This window comes from Mastigoproctus giganteus, chromosome 1 (assembly GCF_048544385.1).
Source record: "Mastigoproctus giganteus isolate SK-2022 chromosome 1, ASM4854438v1, whole genome shotgun sequence".
NCBI classification, from domain to species: Eukaryota; Metazoa; Arthropoda; class Arachnida; order Uropygi; family Thelyphonidae; genus Mastigoproctus; species Mastigoproctus giganteus.
This window is the reverse complement of record NC_143575.1, coordinates 262017431-262044458: the sequence shown is the minus strand read 5'-3', so window position 1 is coordinate 262044458 and position 27028 is coordinate 262017431. Positions and strand designations below refer to the sequence as shown.

General features: G+C 36.4%; 1 protein-coding gene across 2 annotated transcripts in view; it reads right to left on the bottom strand.

The window, feature by feature from the left end:
- Positions 1-27028, bottom strand: part of SCCRO (defective in cullin neddylation 1 domain containing SCCRO) — a 92946-nt gene that overhangs the window by 5785 nt on the left and 60133 nt on the right. For both annotated transcript variants that reach the window (XM_090385968.1, XM_090385961.1), the window contains exons 4-6: positions 24377-24507; positions 9471-9553; positions 7886-7982 (exon numbers count right to left, since the gene is read on the bottom strand). In XM_090385968.1, coding sequence (XP_090242094.1) covers positions 7886-7982; positions 9471-9553; positions 24377-24507 — 311 coding nt within the window. The remainder of the gene's footprint in view (positions 1-7885; positions 7983-9470; positions 9554-24376; positions 24508-27028) is intronic.

Genomic DNA, 27028 nt, shown 5'->3' with positions numbered 1-27028 from the left:
AAAACAAACCATTAGCTGCCATTCTTTTCTAATGAATGTATTCCATATACAGCAATACCCCACATAGCACTGATAATTGGTACCGAAACTGTTCCGTGCTATGTGAAACCGTGCTAATTGAGGTATAATTTAAATGAATTTTAATTGAATGCATACCAGAGAAACAGTTTATAAACAAATTATAATAAATCTATAAACAATTTGCACTTGATAGCCAATTAAAATAATTTGAATTAAAAAATATTGCAAAAGTTGTATTAATGAAAAGGAAACATCATGAGATATGAGAAAAAAAAGCTTTGTTTACTTAGGTATTTCAATAATAAAAAAAGTCTGGTGAAGTTGTCTTCTTTTTTCTGGAGCACAAGTCTTTGTAGCAATGAATCCCATCTTGTAAAATTTGCCGTATCTTGATGCTATGTTCAACATTCGGATCTCCATTCATAATGGCCTCACAGGCAATGTCAATCAACAAAAAAAACTTTCTACAATTCTTCTGTTGAAAATTCTTTTGGTGCCACTTCAGAATTGTTTTCCTTTTCTTCATATGCAGTTTACTCATCAATTTCAAGGAGAGTTGCATCATCTAAGTCATTTGCATGTGAGTCAATGCAGTGTCCAAAGTTTCAAATCCCAAGTCTTGGCATTAGTAGAGGCATATGATGCAAGAAAGCAAGCTTATGCAGCATCCGCCAAAAAAAAAAAAAAAAACTCCCATTTCACCCCTCCATTCCAAATACCTGTCCAGCCCAGGCTTAAATTTATTTAGGCTATCAACTTCCACAACAAAGGATGGAAGTCTGTTCTACTAACCAACTACCCGCTGGCTAAAGGCAAACTTATGCACATCTATCCTACATCTGTCTTTCCTCAATTTGAATTTATGCCCTCTCAGGTGATTATTCTGAGCAAAACGAAGAATCCCATTAGCATTGAGCATGCTCAAACCTCTATCAGATGCAGGTGCCTAGTCTCCAGACATTGAAATTTGCAAAACTTAAGCCTTTCTTCGTAAGAGCAACCCTTTGTTCCATTCACTAATCTCGTTGCCCTTCTCTGTACTCGTTCCAACAGCTCTACATCCTTCTTAAAATGAGGCCTCCAGACTTGTATACAGTACTCAAGGTGTGGCCTGACCACTGCCTTATACAAGGGGATAATCACCTCCTTATCTCTGCTAGAAAAATTCCTGTATATCAATGACAAGACACCATGAGCTCTAGCAGCCCGTCTGCATTGCTCAGAAAACTTCATATCTGCCTGCACAATTACCCCAGGTCCTTTTCGTTCTCTACCACTGTCAGTGTACTACCACAGAGTTGATACGTTACTCTGGGGTTACCTTCCCATACATAGTACTTTACATCTGTCAATATTATACTTCATTCGCAACCTCTCAGCCCAACTGCTCAACTTTTCTAGATTCTGTTGCAGCAGCATACTGTCATTAGCGTCCTTAACAACTCTGCCAACCTTCAAATCATCTACAAACTTGATATACCATGAAGTTTGCAATCTTGATATACCATCATCAATACCATTTATAAATACAGAAAACAACAATGGACCCAACAATGAACCCTGAGGGACTCCACCAATAACATTAGTCTATGATGGGCAGTGTCCATTGATTACCACTTTGTCTTCTCCCACTCAACCATCCCTTTATCCATAGCAGCAATTTGCCTCCAATGCCACACTGCTCTAATTTGTTCAGCAGTATTCCATGTGCAACAGTATCAAAAGCCTCTGTAAGATCCAAATATATGATATCAAAGTTATTCCCTGCATCCAGTTCCTTTATTACCACATCATAGTATCCAATCAAATTGTTGAGGCAGGACTTTCCCTTAACAAAACCGTGCTGTGTCCAAGCTATAACTGAAGTCTTGTCTAGATGATCCTGCAGTGCTTCTTTAACCAGTGACTCCATTAATTTTCCTGGAACAGAAGTTAAACTAACAGGTCTATAATTACTTGTGTCACCCTTTGATCCTCCTTTGTGAATTGGGGTCACATTTGCATATCTCCAGTCCATGGGTATATCATCAACAGTTGAACCATCAATATCCAGTGGACCAATCTGATTCATCCCTTTCCTTCTAGAGTTTACATAGGTAAAGAACTCTCTTTGCCGTTTTTCTTTGCATTCTTTGCCAAAGATTTCTCATAATCTGCCTTTGCCTGCCTAATCTCCTTTGTGACTTGGTTACAGACCAGCTTATATCTATCATAGGCTTCCATGTCACCCATTAATTTATATGTATCCCATGCATTTTTCTTCTCTGCCATATGTCTCATTAGTTCATCTGACATCCACTTAGGCCTAAACTTTTAACAATATTTCTTAGTTGGTATGTAAAGCCTAGTAGCTTCCAAGATAAATTCTTTGAATGCTTCCCATTTTGAATTGGTCCCACTGTATAGAATTTAAATAGTCTCAGACCACTGTAGTCTTCTTTACGAAAGCAAAAACCCTTCCCTTTACCCCTGATGGTAGTTACCTCTTTGAGTAAATCCCACTTCAGCACACTGTTATCACTGCCTTTACCGATGTCTTTGGTAATTGTCTAAATTTGCGATTCAAAACCAGTAATATCATTTGCCAAATTGGGAAAAACATGCTGCCAAACAGAATGCATGTTGTTGGCAGTGATTTCTAGCCAATATGCAAATATATTTTCAATTGTATTTATAGGGGTAAAAATAAATTATGAAATGAAGTTATGAAAAGAATGAAATGGTATCACGTTGTCTCATCAGGATGGAATTAAGAATACAGAACACTGTTGCACGTTGCCACTGACTGTCTGAGGGGAGCTATTGGCACATGTGCACGACAACAGAGTTGTCGCATGTGCTCTGGTGCCAACTCTGTAGGCACCACAGCATATATGCATGCACACCTAGGCTACAACAATGCACCATGTATGTAGAGTTTGTGTCTAGACTACTGAATGAGTTTTAATATGTACAGTAAATTTTTGACTTAAACTTAATTGAAAACTGTGTTATAGTGAAACCCGTGCTAAGCAAGGTATTGCTATATTATCTTCCATCCTTACCAGAAGATTGAAGGTGAATATATATCTCCTAAGCACATAGTGGACTGTTTCTTTCCAGGTACCATATTAGCTTCTTCGTAATATATATATTTTTTTTTTATGGGTTTTCCTAGGCAACTTATATTACAATGGAGGGCAACAACTGCTCGGATTTGGGAGATCCTTGTTGGATTCAGGGAAAGCAAGTATTATGATGTGGTGTCATTGAACATGAAATTTGTTTTTAAATATATTCTATTGTACAAGGCAAGTAAGCATGCCTGTGATGCCTCCCTCCTCCAGTTGCTATACCACATCATGTATGGAATTCTGTCTGGACTAGCTGTACTTTACTTGGATTAGGTCAGAGGTCACCAACATGTTATAATTTGAGATCCCTTAAAATTTTTCATAAATTTCCCATGCACCCCTCAAGTGCAAACAAACAGATTAGACAAAATTTTTAACTATGAATATACATAGTTTTATAAATTAATATATACTTCAATACATTTAAATCTCAAAGAAATAAAATACAACGGAATAATATAAATAAATAAAAAATGCTTTGTATCTGGATTAAGGGGATGGTTTGTCTATATTTTGTTAAAGAAGTGCTTCTTGAAAAGAACACGTTCCCCCCCCCCCCCCCAAACCAAGTGTACCACCCCAGTGGAGAAATGCCACACACTTTGGGAACCTCTGGAGTAGGTTAATGTTGTTGAAGTTTGAATATTGTAAAGAATGAATTATATTCAAAACATTTTTGTTGAGAAGTTTGGTTTATATTATGCTGCTATTGCTTTATACACTGATGAACCAAAACATTATGACCAGAGTCATTATGCAAATCAAAGCAAGTGAGCTACGGCACATGCGTGGTATAAAAAACACTGATACTGAGCTCCTTTAATCAGTGTTACTCTTGTTCTTCAGATAGGAACAGCACCGGAATTAAGAAAGTTTGACAAAGACCAAAGTGTAATGGTCAGACGACTGGGTCAGAGCATATCCGAAACAGTGCAGCTGGTGGGGTGCTCACAGTAAGCTGTGGTTAGTACCTACCAAAAGTGGCCCGAGAAGGGGAAACCCACAAATCGCCAGTGAGGTGTTGGACAACCACGGCTCATCGATGCTCAAGGTGAGCAAAGGCTCTCCTGGATGGTAAGTGGCAACAGAAAGGCGACTGTGGTGCAAACTGCCGGTAATTGGAATGCTGGTGATGGGAGTAATGTGTCACACAGTACATCAAACCCTGCTGAAAATGGGGCTGTGTAGCCGCAGGCTGCTCCGAGTACCCATGCTAACCACAGTTCACTGGCAACAGCGCCTACAATGGGCACGCAAGCATCGAAACTGGACCTTGAATGATTGAAAGAAGGTCACTGGTCTGATGAATCATGTTTCCTGTTGCACCATGTGGGTGGCCGGGTAGTACGTGTGCTTCGTTTACCTGGGGAAGTGATGGCACCTGGATGCACCATGGGATAAAAACAAGCTGGTGGTGTCATGCTTTGGGCGATGTTCTGCTGGGATACCCTGGGTCCAGTCATCCATGCGCCAGGCACTCTGACGTCTACCACCTACCTAAACATCATTGCTGACCCTTTCATGGCAACGGTCTTCCCCTCTGGCAGTGCTGTCTTTCAGCAGGATAATGTGCCGCACCATGCCACACTGCCCGGATTGTTCGAGACTGGGACATCAATCCCATTGAGCATCTGTGATTTGTGTTGGAACAGAAACTCTGATCTGTGGCGTCTCAACCTTACAGGAGTTAAAGGATCTGCTGGTTATGTGGTGGTACCAGATACCACAAGACACATTTAGAAATCTTGTAGCATTCATGCCTCACTGGGTACGAGCTGTTTCGGCTGCACTTGGAGGACCAACATCATATTAAGTAGGTGGTCATAATGTTTTGGCTCATCAGTGTATATTATAAAGGAAGCATATAAGATGATGTTGCCACTATTTTGCCTAGTGCATTTGCTATTTCCAGAGGTTTTATTCAGAGGATTATTCCGATACCTACCATTCATCTTTTTTATTTTATTCCAAAGTGTCAGACTTCTGGTTCTATTTATAATTGATGAAAATTGAGTCTACGATGCTCGTCTGCATTCCACCATGATTTTGGATGCATCAAGAAACGTGGACATTTTTGGTATTGATTGCGGTGCTGCACAGTTCAGTATGTTGGTTACATAAGTATTGGCTGAGTGAACTGCTCCTTACTGATTTAGTATTGCTAGTTTGTTGTGCTTTTGCCAGTTCTGAGTCAAGGTAATGATTACTGGGTAGTGAGTAGTGATATCTCTTACATAGTATGGACAAGATAGTCCATACTATGTAAGAGATATCTTTCCATTTCATTTATATTTTTAAATTTCCCTTACATAGCCTACTGGCAAGTATGGAAATGCAGTCCTTTGATGCATGGTTAGGTGTAGTCCCCTGATGAGATACCTAATCATGTATCAATATTTACTTTGCTGTCATCAGATTTCATTAATGGCATATTTGCCTCTCTTCCCTGTTTCGAGGTATTTTTACAAAAATTTTTCCTCCTTTATCTGATGTAGGCTGCTGTTATTTTTAATTTTTTTTTATTTTTTAATAGTTACAACATTTTTATTTTAAAGGTTACCACTTTTTCGGCTATCTTTCTTTTTGGCCTGTGGCTTTCTGGGCGTTTCGCACTACCATCACCATATTTTGTCATATTTTTTAATATGAATACGTACGTACACACACACACACACACACACACACACACACACACACACACACACACACACACACACACACACACACACACCATTGTTGAGGATGGTAAGCCTTTTTTTTTCCATCAGTTTTTCAATGTATTGGTCTTTTCACCCGATTTTATTATTTCTCAACTGCCTTCTCCATATTAGGAGATCTAAACAGGCATCATCAACTATAGTTGATGGTGCCCGTTTAGATCTCCTAATATGGAGAAGGCAGTGGCAACCCAGGTTGCCAGTTCTTACTGGCAACCTGGGTTGCCAGTAATACAATGGTGATTAGTGGGCCTAGTGAAATACACATTAAAATTGCTTCAAGTGGATTGTATGCATGGGCATTCACAAGAATTGCTACTCTGCCACATGTTGTACTGTCAGTTATTGTTTTTTTTTCTATACACAACATAATTCTTGACTGGAGGAGTATCCTGTGGTTTTAGTTACTCGTGTAAGCAGAGGTATAATGTACTACTTATAGTACAATTTAGATGACACTAAAGATCCTAATCTTTATGGTCTTCTAAATTACTATGGAAACTTCTACATGCATGCTGTCTGTGTGTCCACACTCTTAACATCTAAAATAGCAGAGGGGGTTAAGAATATAAGGTCTGATATGACAAATCACATTACTGCTTTTAGAACTAGTGGTTTTGGTGTGTTGAGGGTTAAAATCAGGTTGAGCTGGCGTGGTTTTCCCTGTTGATTCTTCTTACTCCCACAATGCCTTTTTCTTAAATCTCATTTTGTATCTATTCGTTGACAGTGAAGAGGTCCCGTTGTACCATCGCTCTATCTGATGTATTCAATGTGATGAGTGAGGTTACATTGATGGTAAACCCTCCAAATATGTTTTCGGCAGCTGTTCAGAATGTTGTAAACCACTTGTTTTAAGTAGAAAGTCTCCTGATCTAAAATATCTTATTGTGAATTTCTTAAGTAGAATAATCGTTTTGTTTTCTCTTTAAATTAGAAAGTATTTTTTTCTCTGAAGCACATTCATCGCTATTCTCTTTCATATTGATTGTATTATGCAGTGACTTAAAATATGTACAGTACCTACATTGTGAAATCATGTATTCTGTATCATCAGCAATCAGTGTATATTGGTTTCAGTAGTGTGAACAAGATCAACTACAAGGTATGCCCACAGTGAAAGTTAGTGATATGTGAATTCCACATACAATTCTTGAGGAAGTGGATAGAAATATAAACTTTAAAGGTGAAATATAATATAGCAGCAAATTTTTGTTACAGTTCCATTCAACTTCATTTTAATGATGTATTCAACAGTCTTTTTGAATTAGACAAGCTATTCACAAGTCACAGGACCAAATTCACACTTCAAATTTCACTGTGGACATATTTCAAATTATCTGCACTTAAACACATAAAACCCTGTATTGTCTGGGGACCAGTAGGAACTTCAAAAACATTACATTTCAAATAATCCAATACTGAATTAATGAGAACACTCTGTAACTTCTTCAGCGATAAGTGTTAAAGTCTAAGTGTTTGATATATAACATAAAAGAGCATGTTAATATACTATATGTAAAAGTAAGATCAGAAATATAAACTGGTATTCTTTTTCAGAAACAATAAACTGTACATCAAGTTTAAAAAAGTTCTTTATAAACATTGCTTCTGGCATGATTACAATGAAGGGAAAATGGCTAAGTGTTTTTACTTTCTCTATATATTCATACAGATGTTCTTCACAAAAAACCTTATACACTGAAATCCTATACCCAGAAAAGATAAAAGTTAAGCCAAAAGATGTATACAATAGCTATCTAAATAAGTCTTAATTTTTCTGAAAAACATTTCACATAAAAAATAGCTGCACATTACAGCCAATGTTCAAGTGTAAATGCCATGATACTGGTATAATTACTAGAATGGAGGTGGTGAATCTAAAATTTTCTTATAAATTCATAATTTTTAAAGTGATAACGTTTGTTTTTTTATGGCAATATAGCACAAAAATTTATTTACACAAACAAAAATCTAAATGCTGAATCACTACAGTTTGAAATTTTAGAATTTATTAAAATTATAAATACCCACCTTCTTCATCATAGTTGCTCATATCATCAGCAATCATATTGCTGAAATCTAAAAGTAAATTCCAAGTATCTTTTGGAATGGACCTTTTGTGATGTTCCTGTAAAATATCAAATTGTTCTGGTTCATTTTCATCTTTCTCAAAATGATATGAATAGTTAATAATAAATTTAAAAGGAATGCAAAATGAACAGTATCACAAATTCATGAGACAATCTGTGACCTTGTGTGGATGGCATCCTTCTATATTCATAAGAAGGCACAGCATCTGTTGTGAGGGCATTTTTTGGATTAAAGTCTTCCAATAAGAAAATTATGATACTGCTTCTCAGTTCTATTTTAAATAACATAAAATGTAATGTTGGAATCTCCTAATAATTCACATCAATCCATGTTAAAAATCCAAGCTCTGATTTGGGGATTATGTCAATAAATATTCCCATTAAAGAGAATTTATATTTTCCTAGATTTTAAATATTCTTGAAAATATGAAACCTAATAATTAACCCATCAGCAAGTGCAAGGTCTGGCATGTACTCATCGGTCTGAACCATTTTACACTCAAAACAGTGGCCAATTGCACTGAAACTCTCAAGATAATTCAGGGGGCCTGATTCACAAGAAATTTAAAATCTTACGTACAAGTGGATATCATCAAACAAACAACAAACCTGTTTACATGCTTGAAGATATAGTTGGAAAAAACATTGTTCTTATAGGAAATAGGCAATTCATATTATTCTGGCTTATAGGGGAGGAAGCAATGAAATAATATAATGGCCATTGGGCATAAAATACCAAATTAAAATGTAAACGATAACCAACAAGTTAGTTAACATATGCAGTGCATTATATTTCAGACATGTTAGCAAATAGTAACAATTCATTTATAAAAAATGAGCAAAATGCAAGACTTTTAAGCAAAAACAGAGAACGTTTCAATTCTGTGCCTCTGCCATATTGCCCAATATTGGCAGAGGCACATTGTATATTGTGCTTCAGCCACAATATGCAATATACTAATAGCCTATTAAAAAAAAACAAAAAAAAAGGAAGAAATAACTACCATATTTCTGGAAAATTCAAAACATGTCAGTTCAAAAACTTTATTATTTATACTGATTTCTTATGATTTCTTATAAATAAAAATATGGGGCTGTGCCATTTTTTGATTTAGGTGGACTACATGTTTTCACCTTCATAAACACTGATCACTAACTTAACACTAATTACTTCCAAAGAATAATGTATGGACATCTTTTTCTTATATAAAGTTCATTATTACAAGGACCCAAAAATATTCTCCAGTGCACTCCTTTTATACTTCCCACTATCTTAATTTTTAAAAATAGTATTTGATATTTTGACAGTTAATCACATGGGCACTTCCAGGGCACAAAAATTAAGCCCTGCATTGAGCATAAATTGTGCAAAACACAACTACAGGTATAAATATAAATTTTATGAAAAATTATGTACAATGATGGTATAAACGTGAAATTTAAAAAGCAAGACAGAATACAAAAAGGAAAATTTATGCTAAATGCAATGGCCAATTATTAATTCAGCAAAAAAGATTAAAACGTACCTGTAGGAACTGACACCATAGATCCAAGAATTTAAATCTACCAGATAAGACTATATTCCAATAAGCTACTGCCATATCCAAATCTGAAATAGACAATTTATAAACTCGTATGAGTGACTGCAAATGTATAATACAAAGAGTAAAATGAGAAAAACTATAATTAAACGGTCATACTACATTGACAGGCAAATGATGCCATTATACTGCCTTCCAAAACTGAGGCAACAACTGATGTATATATGAAAATGGATGGATTTTTAAAGATGGAATCTAGCTGCAAGGTGCCAGTCTTATAATAAGTATTAGCAGTGACAAAATGATGCAAAGAAGCAATCTAATTGTTCAATCTTCCTTTAAATTTATTCAGACTATCCCACTCCCACAACAGGTAAAAGTTTGTAATATGTGGTTTGAGGATACTTATTAAATGTTGGTCTATACCACCAGTCTCTAGGCTGCCATCCATGGATTCCAGTTTGGTGGTAAAGTTTATGAGCAGATCCAAGAAGAGTTTGTTTTAAACCAGGCTGTGATGGCACAAGGTATAACAAGCTCATCTGCAAAATATCATTGTGCATTAACTGCCAGAAGTGTAAAAGACATTTTTATGATTAGTAATACTTCGACTATCTACCATCCTAAATATAACAAATCTTTATCTGAGTAGTTTTTGAAGTGATACATGTTGTTTGACCTGATTACCTCACAACTGCAGCTGTGGATAGGAAAACAATTCAACTTCTTTTCATAGTCATTTCCCACTTCACTCAATCTATTGGGTGACTAATCCTAATATAGGCACTGTATCTTTTGTGCAGACAAAAAACTTGGAATAACTTATGGGAGCCCTGCTCCCTCTGCCTGAGATTGACAAACTATAGCACCAAATAAAGTAGCCTAAATAATTTTTCCAGTTGCAGGTAAGACTTAAATCCAGACCGCTCCAAAAACAAGTAGCAAACAGCAATGTATCATGCCACGGAGGACATGTATTGTTTTTGCAGAGTTAAGTGAACATCATGGCAGATAAGGCAATATTGTTGTGTTACTACTTTGCCTTCAGCCTTGTGATACCATTTTTGATTTTAGCATAATGTAAACAAATATACACTGGACAGTTGCCACTACTGTGACAAATTTCAGCCACTCTTGTTTTATGTTTAATTATTGTACAATCTATCATTATTATTTATTTAACTGAAAAAACAGTAATAAGTGCTTACACATTAGCTTAAATTTTCAAATGCTTAATGGTTTTATAAACTTGAAAATGGATGTAGCTAACAGTGTCATGTTTATACTTTATGCTTAGAATGTTTTTTTTCTCCACAACAGAATTAATAAAAATTATGTTTAAAATAACAAATGAAAAAGCATTGCAATTCATTAGGAAAGGTCAAGCATTAATGTGCCATGAGCAGAATTAAAAAAAAAAAAAAAAAAAATTTATGTACCTGCCAGGCACTAATGCCACCAGGTTTATTATAATCAGTGATACCACTGCCAGGTTAAAAACATTAAGGAGGTTTGAAGGGATGATAGATCATAACTTGTTAGGCAAGTTTTGGAAGAGTATTTTTATATCTATTAATGAAAATTTTGAAAGATTCTTTTGGAATCTTTCAAAATTTTCATTAATAGATATAAAAGTACTGATAAGGTTAAGGTAAGCAGCCATTATCAATCCACTGCAGGATGAAAGCCTCCTCAAACAATACATGTTGAGGGATACATGTATAAAAGTACTGATACAAACCATCACGAAGTCAGATATTCTACAGCTAGACTTCGTTTTTTCTAATCCATCCACTGCTGCTTCACTCATATGGCAATCTAATGGAAACTCCTGCTGGCTCTATGCAACCTTGATAACAGAATGTGTGCAAATAAGCAACGTTCATTTTACTATTTCTATCTTTACATGCCTTTCCATGTTACTTTTAAATAAATTTATATCCACCATTATGTTTGGTGTATTTTATTTCTCTAATTTAGCTTCCAATTTTTCTTAAAAAAAAAAAGAAAAAAAAAAAGAATACTACTGAGTTTTTAACACTGGTTCTACAAATACTGGCATCATCAACAGTTACCACATCTAACTGCTCAAAGTTTTCAAATAACCATAGGACTAATAATGCATAGCTGTGTGTAATATGAATAATTTTACTACACCTCAGTTTGAGAATACTAGTCTACACCACCCCCCAAAAGTGAAAAAGTTTTAGGATATTCCTTCAGTCACCAACAGGATTTGAATGTAAATATTTCCATATCTGGCAAATTAAAAGAGTGGAATTTATATAATCCAGTGTTTCTTCTAAATTAATAATAATAAGTAATTAATGCACGCCATACAGACCAAGGAGAAACATCACTATGAAATGCAATAAATATAAAGAGATATTTCTGCATTCTATAACTTTTCCTCTTTTGGAGTGGGGGTCCTTCAGATATTTACAACATTAACAGTGTCAAAAGGACAAAATGATTAATTAAGGCATTGATATGAGTAGACTTAATTAATGGCATAGTTGCTGTCTTCTTATTAAAAGAAATCTAACATAAACATGTAACAAACTATTAAAACAATCAAAACAATTTAAACAAATAGCAACAACCTTCTTTGCTTTTTCAGGAAATCTGTGCTGAAAGTCTATTCATAGCAAAGAATCAATTTTCTGCATTTTAAAATCATTATTCATTTTATTTGAGATGGAAAAAAAAATTATTTGATGTGAATTATCTGAATTCTGTTTTCTTTTTGACAACTCAAAAATCTATCACATTCTACATTAATGTGGGAAACAATGAGGATAAACAAAACAATTTTAGACTGTTATCAACACTTCAATATTCCACTCATTAACATTAGTTAATCCACTTTGTATCAATACTATCTTCTGTTGTGTTAATGGCTGAAATACAAATTTCTTTGGGAATCCACATCTAAAATGGAAGAATTTTTTATTCCATAGTGAGAAGTTTGATACCCGATATATAGTGGATTCAGGTGGTTATTTGGGCCACCTGTTAATCGGGGCAGCTGTTTATTTGGGGAAAATCTTAAAAAACAGAACCAAACCGAGAAAATAGACAAGGTTTACTTCGCTTAATTGGGGCAGGAGACCGCAGCACTGGAGATTACCCTACGATTGTCTCCAACCATACCATGTAGTTCGGTTAGATTTATAGAGGTCACAACCATAAAACAATAAAAATAATTAGCAGTCACCTGTTTATTGGGCTTTTCTGTTAGTGCAATCTATCATAAACGGATAGTAAACCCGATCTTATTGAATTTGTGATAATACCGACAGCTGGAATTCTGTGGGTTATTATGGTGAAATGTGTTTATACTTCCATGAAATCTTCAATCATATAAAAAAAATTAATTTTCAGAATCTTCTCTTCATTCCTATTTTTAAAGCTTCGTAACGTGTTACTCTGTTCTCACGTGCGCGTATCGTGTTACTTGCAATTTGTGTGCCGTGTTCTTTGTTATTGACTGCTTATCTTTTTACTGTTTTAAATTTTAACCCCCACCCACAAATGTCAGTGAACAGAAATGTCAACTAGTTAGTATGTACATATTACGGTACGTATTAATTATTCCAATTTTCACGTATCATATAATTTTTTAATTGGTAAGGTAATAAAGGGTAAATTTGTGCTTAAGATATCTTTACTTTTATAGCCTGTGGATAATATTCCTCCTATTTTTGCTAATTAGAATCGCTGTTTAATAGAATTAAAATTCAATTCACAAATGTGATCACAACGACTGGTGCTTACTACACATCATATAGCGAATGGTACTTTACTATGGCGAGTCCATCGTAACGTGATTTGATCGTACAGTGAACCAATTGTAAAGCAGGGGTTCATTGTATTTTTAACTATTTACGTGAAACTTCAGATAAATGGGGCAGCCGCTTAATCGGGCCAAAATGCACTAGTCCTGTGTCTCAAATAACTGGAATTGACTGTATTTGGAGAAAACAATGCTTGCAGAAACCAATCCTCCAATCCTCCAATGCTTGCAAAAACCAATCCTCCTCAAGCAAAGATGATATTTTCAATATTTTTTTCAAAAGCAAATAACACTACCCGACAAAATTTTTTTTTCATCGTACCTATGGAATGAAAGTTGGTAATTCTGAACAAAATTAATGTCCTGATTATGAAAATATCAAATCTTTTACTTCTATCACATCTACATCAAAAGATGTACGCATTTTTTAAATTCCTTGTTTTTATACAATATCAGCATACATGGCTGTAATTATTACACACGATTTCCTTTTATATTCCAGATTGTTTACACTCAATGATTTTCTTTTATACCCCAGATTGCTTTCCCATTTAAGGAACCAACAGTAAGCTCTCAACATGGCAGAGTCCCAGCGACCTTGGTATTGTTTTTCCATTGCAGATATGTCCTGGTGGTGGAAGCGCTCTCCTTGTTCATCACTGACATCTGCTAAGTTTTCAGGAAAGAAATCCAGATGGGAATGAAAGAAATGCATTTTCAATGATATTCGGCACCCCATGTTCTGTAACATTGCAGCAAGTTTGTCACCAGTTGCTCATAGTTCTGTTTTCTCTTTCCGAGGAATCTGTGTACCACAGCCTTGAAAGATCTCCAGGTAGCCAATTCAACATCATTCAGGTTTCTTTGAAATTCTTCATCTTTTAGGAGCTTTCTTATTTGAGGACCTATGAAAATTCCTTCCTTCAGCTTTGCATGAGATAAATTTGGAAACATTTTCAGTAAATATGCGAATTCTCTGCTTTCTTTATCCAGTGCCTTAGTGAAATTCTTAATCAGTCCAAGCTTGATGTGTAAAGGGAGGAGAAAAACCTTTTGTGGATCAACCAATGGAACATACTTTACATTGCTTTTGCTGGGAATATATTCATCTCTCTTGCCCCAGTGTTGCACGACGCAGCATTTGGCTGTTGCACGACTATCCCACAAACACAGTATTTAGTGAAACCACCTTGCAACCCAACAAACATCCAATCACTTTGAAATCACCACAAATATTCCAACCACAGTTATTGTAACATATAGCAGCAAGAATCTGGGACATACTATCATAAGTTTCTTTCGGGCCAACAGCATGAACAAGAGGAATTGGTGGTAAAATATTTCCATTATGAAGCAATACTGCTTTCAAACTTAGCTTTGACACATCAATGAACAAATGGCATTCAGAGGTATTGTGATCAATGTTCAATTCGTGCATAAGACCAATGATGTCTTTGCAGACACACATATTGTTTTCCATTGCAAAATACCTTGAAAACTCTTCATTTTGCTTACAGTATATTAATGTTTGTACCTTTGGCAAGTAAGTTCCACTGTTGTAGTCTGGATCAGAGTAAATTCAGCATTCTCTTTGGGTAAGCCGAAGTCTCTGATCAAATTGTTTAATTGTTCTTGTTCAATGCAGTGTGGGACCTTTTCTTTTTCTGGCTCGTAGTCCAAATCATGTGAAGTACATGGTTCTGCGACATCTGGCAAAACGATTTCTTCTGTACCTTCCTCACTACTTCCAATACCCCAAGAATTTGGTGGCACAGGTACTGGCAGTTCTTTACCGTGTGGCAATGGCCTAATTGCTGATGGGATATTTGGATATTTGATGCAGTGCTTGCTCTTTTTGGAAATACCTTTTATTTTTGTCATGCAGAAATAGCAATCGTCAAAATGATTCTTGGGCTCGTGCCACACCATAGGGACGGCAAAAGGTAATGCTCTCAGCTTGCCATATAACCACAGCCTTAAGTTTGCTGTACAAGTAATACAACAGATATGTGAAGCCCAATTTTTTTCTTGGTCAATGACCTTGCAGCCGAAGTAGTGAATATGCAACTTTTGTGACATTATATATTTTCTTCCTCTGAGTTTTTGGGGTTACGTGTCCACAAACATAGCAGAAGATGGCTGGGTGATTAATGCAAGTTCTGTGCTTTGTCTTCTCTATTTTAACAATGCATTAATCTAAAAACAGTAAAGCAATTGGTAAATTTGAACAGAAGGTGAATTGTTGTAGCGTAGTTTATCATACACTATAAATTGAACAGTTGAATGGTGTAATAAAATTAATAAAAATACTGACTTGTCTGGAAAAGTGCATCAAAATCAAAATATACTATACTGCAAGAACAGTAATGGTGTACTTGCTTAACTTTTAGCCCAATAAACAAAACCAACCAAAAGTTAATAAGTTTAAAAATTGTATTTCAAACAGTAATGATATCTTTGTACAGAATCCAGTTATTTATCTATATCTTAAAACTGAGACGTGATAGGAAATTTTTATGATTGAGTTTAAATTCTATACATAAAACTTTACAGAAATAACCATTGATTTGCTGGAAGTAAAAATCATGTTGGGTAGTGTAATCAGAATTAATCTAGTTAATCCAAAAATATTTTAGAAACTAGATAAGTATACAAGTGCAAAACTGAAAGAAAATGTGGAGATGCTATCACTTTCTGAGAGACTAATACATATGGGTTAAAGGTCATTATAACAGATCTGCTAAACTGAAAGGACAAACACTGCACTGTGCAGTAACAAAATAATTTATTAAAACAAAACAAAATAAAGAATATCTCTTGATAGAACATACAAATTTAGATGCAAAATTTTATAAAATGTAACAGAAAAATAAATTAATTTCAAAGAGGAGTGGTGTGGGTGTATATGTCAGTCAAGCTTTTTTAACATTCCTCTGTAGCTAAACCTGAAATAATACTTAAGTGCTATTTCACTGCCTATTCAAACCTAGTGGGTTTATGAGCATTACAACCCAGGTTGTAAAAAATGACTGCTAGTATATTCTTCCTTTCTTGTGTAACTGATCTCTCCAAACTCCCATGAAATTCGTGATTTCAGACACAGAATAAATGGAAGAGCACGATGTCAGTCTCCCATGGAAGCCAACGTCATAGTACTTCTGACTGGAAATTCTAGTTATGATTCCCCTCAATGGGAGAGATTCCTGTATGTTCTATGGTTGGTTTGTGATTCTGTTATTGAAGTTATGGATTAGTGATTCAGAGTAATGTGTCTACTTTAGCAGAGTACTAGTTCTAACTCCTGGGGTTTGTGGTTTTCGAGGGGTCCTCCCCCAGGGTCCAAGCCTTCAATATGTTGCTATTCTTCTTTTTTTTTTTTTGCAAGTGTATCTAGAAATGGGAGGAAATGATTTTTTCTAATTTCAAGATGAAATTAATAATTTGCTGAATGTTGTTAATGTGAGAGCAGAATTAATTCAGATCTCTGCTGTGGATCCTGATCAGAAGCACATTTTTGATGTATTTGACTACAGCTTCACCACCTGTAGTTGGACAATATGGCCACCACCACTAAGTCAGCGGGCTCCTCATGCTTAGTCCCTTCTTTTGGAGGTGGAACTTCCAAAAGAAATTCTGCCTACAAAGTAGAAACAGGGCTGATCAGTCAGGAAGTCTACTAGATATAGAATGTCTTCTTTAGGAAATAGCACGGAGTAACTCTGTGTGTCGCTGTCAAATCAGTTACTAAAGCATCTGTAAACGCTAACTTATACATCTCCATTTTGTAAGGAAGATGTGTTCTAACTCTCCTAAGAGGTCTAGTTTTTTTAGAGGATGGAAGTTGAAAGAAGGACAGAGGATAGGATAGAGATTGACTGCTTGGTAAGCACCCGCCACAGGCATCGCTCACCACTAGGCTTTAATAAGCCTTAGCATTCCTAAGATAAAGGTAGGTTCTAAGTTACTGGTGGCAATATGCCTGAAAACAGACTAATCTATCTTACCCATAAACTTTGTGGTCAGTAAACTTTTGAGTATCTCTTTACTGCACTGTTCCAGGGTCATGTTTCAGTGCTTGGTAGGTGATGTAGTCTTGGAGAAGAATAGAGATCTTCTGGATATACATTTCTTTGTTCGGTATCATTACTGCACCACCACCATTACCAGCCTTCTGATGCTGATTGGCTTGGTTGATTGCCTTACTTTTTATGAGGCACACTGGTAACTAAAGCCATATTGCACTAAGTCCAGACGTGGATGGGGGTATCATCATTTAGGTACTACAGGACTTCCAGGGAGATGTTTTTCCCCTAGAAACCCATGGAATTAAGAGCTGGGTAAGAAATTGAGGAATTGATCAAAAAATACAATTTTCAGAGTTAAGAAAAATAAATGGAACTAAGAGATAGTAGCAATAGCAAGACCATATTGCAAATGAGAAACTAACAAAAAATGTTGGGGTAACTTGCATATAATCAAAAATGAATGAAGCAAATTTAAGATGACAATTTTAAGATTTCCATTCTACCTGCTTATGGGCATGTAGAAAAGATGGGAGAAAATCAGTTAAACAACTATTCAAAGCAGAAATGAACAGCAATATGCCTGGAGGTGATCAATGGTAGCATTGAGCATGCATTAAAGGAGAGAGAGACTTACTCCATCAAGGGCAATATTCCACATTCTGCAAATTCCACACGTCTTTCACCTCTCATTTCTTTCACCAATTCCAAAATTTCCTATAGTTCTTCTTTCTGAACTGTTTTGCCTTTTTCCAACCTTAGCATTGAAGTCCCCCATAATAATAGTGTAGTGGGTTTTCTGCTCATCTAGAAGACTCTCAATTTCAGTGTACATTTCTTCAACCTCTTCATCATCATGGCTCGATGTTGGTGCATAAATCATTATAATCTTTAGCTTGTACCTCTTAGAAATCTTGAGTATTAGTCTTGACACCCTTGGTGATGTACTTTTGAATTCCAAAATGTTGTTTTTAAAATCTTTATGGACCAGAAACCCAACTCCACCTTCACTCCTTTCACTGTTTCCATTGGTGTACAGCAGATTTCCACTTGATAAACTTATAAGTGATTCATTTCTTCTTCTTGTTTCAGCCAAACCGATGATATTCCAATTCACATTTTCTAATTCCTTTTCCAGCTCTAATATCCTGTCTTCACCGATGAGTGATCGTACGTTATAACAGGCCAAGTTCAATTTCCGTGCATGGCAGCCTGGTCGTACCCAGAGATTCTTAGCACCCTCTGCTTCCACTCTGATCCTCTCGCTGCCGTAAGAGGGAGAGTGAAAGCTGCTGGGGACTGAGGGCCATTTGTATTGTTGTGCTCTCATTGCTGGAGGGTTTGGTCTTTTCCTCTTCACGCTGACCAGGCATCTTGAAGAGAACCACTCTACACGTTCGTTGCCACCTAAGTGACGTAACAAGGCTTACCATCGAGAAGGTGTGCATGAGTGGATTTTAGGGAGGCAGGCCAACCGGACTTCTCCTAAATCTTCTGTAATAGAGAGATATTGGATCCATCAGTGTTTTAGGCTGAGTGTCTGATAACACACAGGATACCTGTTCCCCTCTAAGCCCCTAAAAGTGTAAAGCATCATAAAAGGATGCAAGAGTATATGTAAGTTGTAATAATACTAACTTAATTAAGTATGCATAAATGGATGTGAAAGTTACACAAGGTGCCAGTAACTATAAGGGTGAGGAAAGTAGAAAAAGAAGACTAGTAGATTAGTGAAAGGTGAAAGAATGTTAATATCTTAGAGGTTATGATGAATTAAGTGAATTAGGGCTGAATTGCCAAGCCAATATAAAGTGGGGGAACTGTAAAGTAAAATTAGTACAACAAAGTACTAATAAAATGCAAATAGAATAAAATGAAAATGGTATAGCTGTCATTAGATATGGGGGGGGGAACATATTTAGTAAATGGTCTAATGTAGGTAATGCAAAAAATGGTTGATCTGATGTCAGCTGAAGTAAATATTGATACATGATCAGGTACAGGTAGGCCCCTTTTACGATGGTCCATTTTATGACTTTTCACATTAACAACTGTTTCAAAATATTACCTGAAAAAATTGACGAGAATGATTGGATATTCATTGATGATTCATAATATGTAAAATACAATTGAACAAGGAACAACCTCGAGCATTAGTGCTGAGGGAAGAGATAGTGTACTGTACTATAGTATGGTTTATATATATAGAAATTGATATGCATATATGTAATTTATTTATGTAAATGTTGTATATAATGTTCATTAAAGGTTTGTAAATTTTTTGTAAAAAAGATGTTTCTTTAATATTCTGCTAACGCCTGCTTCATGCAGCCTAGGGGGCGCCTCCGTAGCCAGGTGGGAAGGAGTAGCAGTGCGTAGCACATGCTTCTTGATTAGACTGGGGTTCGAGCCCGTCACCACCAAATACGGAAGATGGGGAAAGGTCAGGAAATGACCACCGCATATCCCGGAGCAATATGGCCTTAGTTGCTAATGCTCCTAAAAACCAAATAACAAACAAACAAACGCAGCCTAGAATCCAGAATTTTCTGTGAATTGCAGTTTTAGATTTGCGTTTTGTGGGCTGTTTGAGACCTCAGTAGGGTGGAGGTGCAAGAATATTTGTTGATGCTATTGAGGCAGTGTGAGGTGATTCGGAAAAACCACTGGCCTGGGGGGATACAAGGACTAATAGATTAACAGTAGCCACTGGCAGAGGTGAAAGTGTTCTTGCACTGCTTCTATTAGAATAAGCAGCAGCTTGAAAAACAGATGCAGGATATTTCAGACTGCTGGGAGTTATTGCGGTACAAGTGAACACATGGGTTGTGTTAGGGTAGCTAAGAATAGGAACAGGTGCATGTATACTTGCGTATACACCAATGCTAGGGGTTTGGTAAATAAATTTGATGAATTTGAGGTATTGCTCAAAACATCATTGGTAATATTGTTGGGATATCAGAGACGTGGTGTCACACAGATATAAGGAATGCAGAACTGGAATTTGGGGAGTACAATGTGTATAGAAAGGGAGGAGGGGTTATGCTATTAGTTAAGAAACACATAAAATCCAAGGAAGTGAAGCCAGTTGACATCACTGGACAGTGCAATGCCGAGTTGCACTGGTGTGACATAAGCACCGGGAGATCAAAATTGAGAGTAGCAGTGTGTTATAGGCCTAATCATTGTGATGAATATAATAAGAAACTGTACAGGAAAATAGAGTGGGACAGTAAATCAGAGAGTCTTATAATGGAGGATTTTAATTTCCCAGATATTGACTTGGAATTTGTGGGTTGGTCACACACACACACTAGCAAAGCTTTTGTGGATTTATTGGATGATTGTTTTCTACAACAGCATGTTCGGGAGGCAACTAGAGGGAGTAATACTCTTGATCTGATTATCAGTAGTGATTCTTCATGCATTAAGAATCTGCAGATAAAGGAAAAACTAGGTGGCAGTGATCACAGTGTGTTGAATTGGGATTTACTCAAAGAGGTAACTACCATCAGGGGTAAAGGAAAGGGTTTTTGCTTTCGTAAAGACGACTACGGTGGGACCAACTGATGGTGTTACCAACAGCAAATTCAAAATGAGAAGCATTCAAAGAATTTATCTTGAAAGCTACCAGGCTTTACATACCAACTAAGAAATATTTTTCAAGGTTTAGGCCTAAATGGATGTCAGGTGAACTAATGAGATATATGGCAGAGAAGAAAAATGCATGGGATATATATAAATTAATGGGTGACATGGAAGCCTATGATAGATATAAGCTGGTCTGTAACCAAGTCACAAAGGAGATTAGGCAGGCAAAGGCAGATGAGAAATCTTTGGCAAAGGATGCAAAGAAAAACAGCAAAGAGTTCTTTACCTATGTAAACTCTAGAAGGAAAGGGATGAATCAGATTGGTCCACTGGATACTGATGGTTCAACTGTTGATGATCCTGCTCAGGTGGCTAAACAAACTAAATGAGTATTTTGCATCTATATTCACACATGAGCTAGATGATTCTGTAATAAATGAGAGGAAAGTGGGGGAGAAATTGTTGAAGATAAACATAAAAAAGGCACGCGAGATGGATGGGATCTATCCAGTTAAATTAAAGGAGGCAGCAAAGGAAGTAAGCAAACCCTTAAGCCATAATTAAGAGAGCTTCTTTGGACTCAGGCGAGGTATCCATGGACTGGAGATGTGCAAATGTGACTCCAATTCACAAAGGAGGATCAAAGGGTGACACAAGTAATTATACATCTGTTAAATTAATGGAGGCACCGGTTAAAGAAGCATTCCCGGATCATCTAGACAAGACTTCAGTTATAGCTTGGACATAGCATGGTTTTGTTAAGGGAAAGTCTTGCCTCACCAATTTTATTGGATACTACGATGTGGTCACAAAGGAAATGGATACATAGAATAACTTTTGATATAATATATTTGGATCTTAGAAAGGCTTTTGATACAGTTGCACATGGAAGACTGCTGAACAAATTGGAGCAGTGTAGCATTGAGCAAATTGCTGCTGTGGATAAAGGGATGGTTGAGTTGGAAAAGACAGAGCGGTAATCAATGATCACTGCTCATCGTGAACTAATGTTATTAGTGGAGTTCCTCAGGGTTCAGTTTTGGGTCCATTTTTGTTTTCTGTATTTATAAATGATATTGATGATGGTATATCAAGCGTACTGTCTAAATTTGCAGACGATATGAATGTTGGCAGGGTTGTTAAGGACACTAATGACAGTACGCTACTGCAACAGGATCTAGAAAGTTGAGCAGATGGGCTGAGAGGTGACAGATGAAGTTTGATATTGACAAATGTAAAATACTACATATGGAAAGCAGTAACCCCAGAGTAACATATCAACTCTGTGGTATTTCACTGACAGTGGTAGAGAACGAAAAGGACCTGGGGGTAATTGTGCAGGCAGATATGAAGTTTTCTGAGCAGTGCAGATGGTCTGCAATAGTAGCTCATGGTGTCTTGTCAATGATATACAGGAATTTTTCTAGCAGAGATAAGGAGGTGATTATCACCTTGTATATGGCAATAGTCAGGCCACACCTTGAGTACTATATACAGGTCTGGAGGCCTCATTTTAAAAAGGATGTAGAGCTGTTGGAACGAGTACAGAGAAGGGCAACAAGGTAGTGAATGGAACAAAAGGTTGCTCTTTCGAAGAAAGGCTTAAGTTTTGCAAATTACAGTGCCTGGAGACTAGGCACCTGCATGGTGATCTGATTGAGGTGTATAAAAAGTCTTGAATGGTTTGAGCATGCTCAATGCTGATGGGATTCTTCCTCTTGCTCGGAATAGTCACCTGAGAGGGCATAAATTCAAATTGAGGAAAGAAAGATGTAGGACAGAAGTGGGGAAGTTTCCCTTTAGCCAGCGGGTAGTTGGCTGGTGGAGCAGATTTCCATCCTTTGTTGTGGAAGTTGATAGCCTAAATAAATTTAAGGCTGGGCTGGACAGGTATTTGGAATGGAGGGGTGAAATGGGAGGTTTTTTTTTTTTTTTTTTTTTTTTTTTTGGCTAATGCTGCATAAGCTTGCTTTCTTGCATCATATGCTTCTACTCATGCTAAAAGTCTGGAGAAAAAGGGAAGCAAAAACAGAACCCCCACAACAGTATGGACAAGGTAGTCAGAACACTTATTTATTTAGGTAAAAATAAGTAAGGAGTTGGGATAAAAATGGTTAATATAAATATAATGCTCCTACTATCCTACTTCTATTGCTATTTTTCATCTTCATTTATTTAAATAATCCTTTTTCCCTTTCCCCGTGCTCAATTTAATACCTCACCCGTATACCAGTTGCTTGTTCCAAATCTATTTTGTAAAATACATTGATTTCTTATCTTTACAAAATTAAATCCTACACTAAATTACACATATTTATATTAAACATTGATATTAACCATTTTTATCCCATCTCCATACTTATTTTTACCTATATAAATTACACTGTGTTGGGACTACCTTGTCCATACTGTATTAGAAAATGCTAATTTCTTTTCGTTCCTTTTTGGCCGTTCACTTTTCTTCTACTACTATGGACAAGTATAGAAACACATTTCCTAATACATGGTCAGGTGTAGTCCCCTGATGAAATACCTGATCATGTATTAATATTTATTTCAGCTGACATCAGGTCAAGCATTTTTTGCATTACCTATATTAGACCATTTACTAAATATGTTCCCACCCCATATCCGATGACAGCTATACCATTTTCATTTTATTAGTATTTTGTTCTACTAATTTTACTTTACAGTTTCCCCCACTTTATATTGGCTTGGCAATATAGCCCAGAATTCACTTAATTCATCATAACCTCTAGGATATTAACATTCTTTCACCTTTCATTAATCTACTAGTCTTCTTTTTCTACTTTCCTCACCCTTATAGTTACTGGCACCTTGTGTAACTTTCACATCCATTTATGCATACTTAATTAAATTAATATTATTACAACTTATATATATGTATATTCTGGAGTGGCTATCTGATACCAAATATATCTGGAGAAAACAATACTCGCAGAAAACAAATTAATCCTCAATATCTTTTGAAGAGGAATATAATTAGAAAAATTAATGTTTTTAGATTAATTTTATAAAAACCAAACATATATGGGTGCAAATCACAGAAAACCTGGAGATGCTAATAAAAGAAAAGCCATTAGAATAGATGTACCTAACAGTGGCTCTGAAGTGCAACTTAATAAATTCACTATGTCCATATCTTAAACCATTATATATATTAAAGAACATGACAAAAACTTAACTGAAAACTGGATGAAAAGTAAACGTTCCATAAAAGGTATATATGCTTTCCAGAAATCTTCCCACTTATATGCATCTACATAGATTAAGAAAGTTTTGTTTCTTTTTTGGTTTTGCCTTGAATAATATATAAATGTCTGCTCTATAAGTATATAAACTTTTATGTAGATATATTGAGAGGCTAAATTCCAATGGGAGAAATGCCCAATATGCCAAAAACCATTCTACATAGGAATTTGATAAATTCTATTATAATAAAGAAAGAAAAATATACTTACCAAGCCCTTTCTGACCAGGATTTTTGGCATAATTAAAAGTAAAATTATAGAAGTCTTTAAATTTAATTGGATCCCTTAATTCTGTTTCAAGAGTTGGAAGCTTGGCTTTTAACTTCTCAACAGAATCGGACCTGCAAAGCAATAAAGATTTTCAATATTAGTATTCCATAATAACCTTTAAATATTAATCCTTTAACTCAATGTTAAACATAAACAAAACAGTGTGTTGAATAAGTAGATGCAGTACTCTCCACTACTTGTTAGGACACTGAGATAAGCAGAGACTATGATTTTGAAAAAAAAAAAAAAAAAGAAGCTATCTGGATCAGACCAATGGGCTTTAATGTGATCATGGTAATTTTGTAAATTTATGTATGAAGACACTGGAATTTGGCAGTATGGCTTTTAGTTATTGTTACTGCTTCAAAATGTCCCAGTGTGTTCACCTGGGACTGGGACATTCTGGAGCAATACCTAAAAGCCAGTATGCGTTCAACTCAATTAAAGCCTGGCCAAGACAGATTTTATACAGTGCTATCCTTAAACCACGGCATTATTGATAGAGTAGTATATCCAGTGCTGGGAGTGTACTATCATATTAATACAGATATCACCACTTTCCATAATGCTGGTTGAACAGAATTACACAGTATTCTATAGGCACTATTTACAGTAGTGGGACGGAATATTGTAGCCTTTCAGTGGAAAGGCTACAATATTCCATCTATGCAATGTGTTTTTCTGATAGCAGCTATTCCGCAAGTTATCCGTTTTTGTGTGTGTGTGTGTGTGTGTGTGTGTGTGTGTGTGTGTGTGTGTACACGCACAGGCACACCTCTCACTATCTCAGCAAGAATGATTTTTCACTTTCTTGGAATCTTGCTCTCTCACTACCTATTCCTAAATCTGAAGTCCTCCTGTTGGTAGATAATGCATACACACTGCACAAATCACTGCTTAATAATGCAATGTAGAAAAAAAAAAAAAAAAAAATTTATGTTTATATATAATTGTTTCTTATACATATGTGTGTTAAATCCAATGGTGTCATGTAGCATTTATATAATATGGATGTTTTTTTTTTTTATATACCAGTTTGCTTTGGCCACTAAATGAAAAAATGTAAATGTAAATTATCTCCAGACTCAATCTGGTATGTTTGTGGATATTATAAGCCCTAAGCTAGAGAAGAATACCATCATTGATGGCACCAAGTTTTTCAGTACATAGAATATATAATTTTTGAATTATATATTCTATGGTCTATTTTTGAATGCCTGTGGGTGATCAAGACAATTTGTGGGAGCCTCATTTCTGCCATGGTTGTTGCAGGTCAACATTAGAAGGTTGGTTTCATTACAGTTTTTTTTTTTTTTTTGTTAGTTGTTGGCGCATCAGCTTCTGTGGCCATAATGCACCTCCCAGTTTTTGCATTTTACTCTGATCCAAGCCCGAGGCGGGATTCGAACCCACAACTGGAAACCACCGCAAACCAAGCTCTTCAGAAAATACAAAACTGGGCTACAAGAAACCAGTTAAAAATTTCACCGACAAAAACCACATCTATTCTACTAAAAGGAACCCTGCAATTACGGCGCCCACCCCAAATTAAAATAGAAGGTGTGACCATTAAACTTGCCAACCAAATGAAATATCTAGGAGTAATCCTAGACAAAAACTTATCCTTCCAACCTCACCTACAATATATAAGGACGAAGATAAGACGTTACTCGGCAATGGTGGCGAGGGTTACGAGAAAAGACTGGGGATTAAAAAAAAACAGCACTAATGTTGTATTATAAGGCAACCTTCATCCCTGCGATAACTTATGCTGCTGCAGTGTGGTACAGCAAAACAATGCTTGCAGTCAATAGGAGAACTCTGGATATGATACAAAGGACCATTTTATTAACAACCACACGAGCAGGCAGAACAGTAAGCACACCGGCATTGCAGGTGCTTGCTGGAGCGCTCCCCCTCGATTTGGAGACTGTAAAAGCTGGCTTGCTCTTCCTGCACGCCAGGGTGGGTTGCTGCCACCTTCCAGGATTTCATAATTGACCCAGCGAGTAGTACTAAAACAGAAAAAGTCCGATTGCAGGCCTACCTAATTCGGGAGTGGCAATAAAGATGGACCGATACAACAAAAGGAGAAATTACAAGAAAATTCCTCCCCTACCTCAGCAAAATATACCCCAAGCAACCGGCCTGGTACTTTCTGGGGAAGCACTTGACTTCGCTCCTTACTGGTCATGGCCCCTTTAAGGAGAAGCTGCTCGGGTTTGGCCTTGTTGAGGACCCCAACTGCACGTGTGGGGAGGTCGAGAACTGGAATCACTTGGTCTACGACTGCCCAGAATATGAAGATCTCAGAGGCATCCTGATCACAAAGATACACTATCTTCCGAAAGGACTGGAATCCCACTTCATTGACACAGAAGAGGAATGCAGAGTACTTTCTCAATATGCGCAGGACCTCTTCGAGAGGAGAAAACTGCTAATCACCATAAATCGTGTCTGACGAAAGACCACCACAAGTTAAACTGTACAAGACCATAAAATACCATCCAATGGAGTTACTACAGAGAAAAACCCTGAGACAAGAAAGTGAAAAACACAAGGATGGGGCTTACCCCATGAGCAACTGGACTG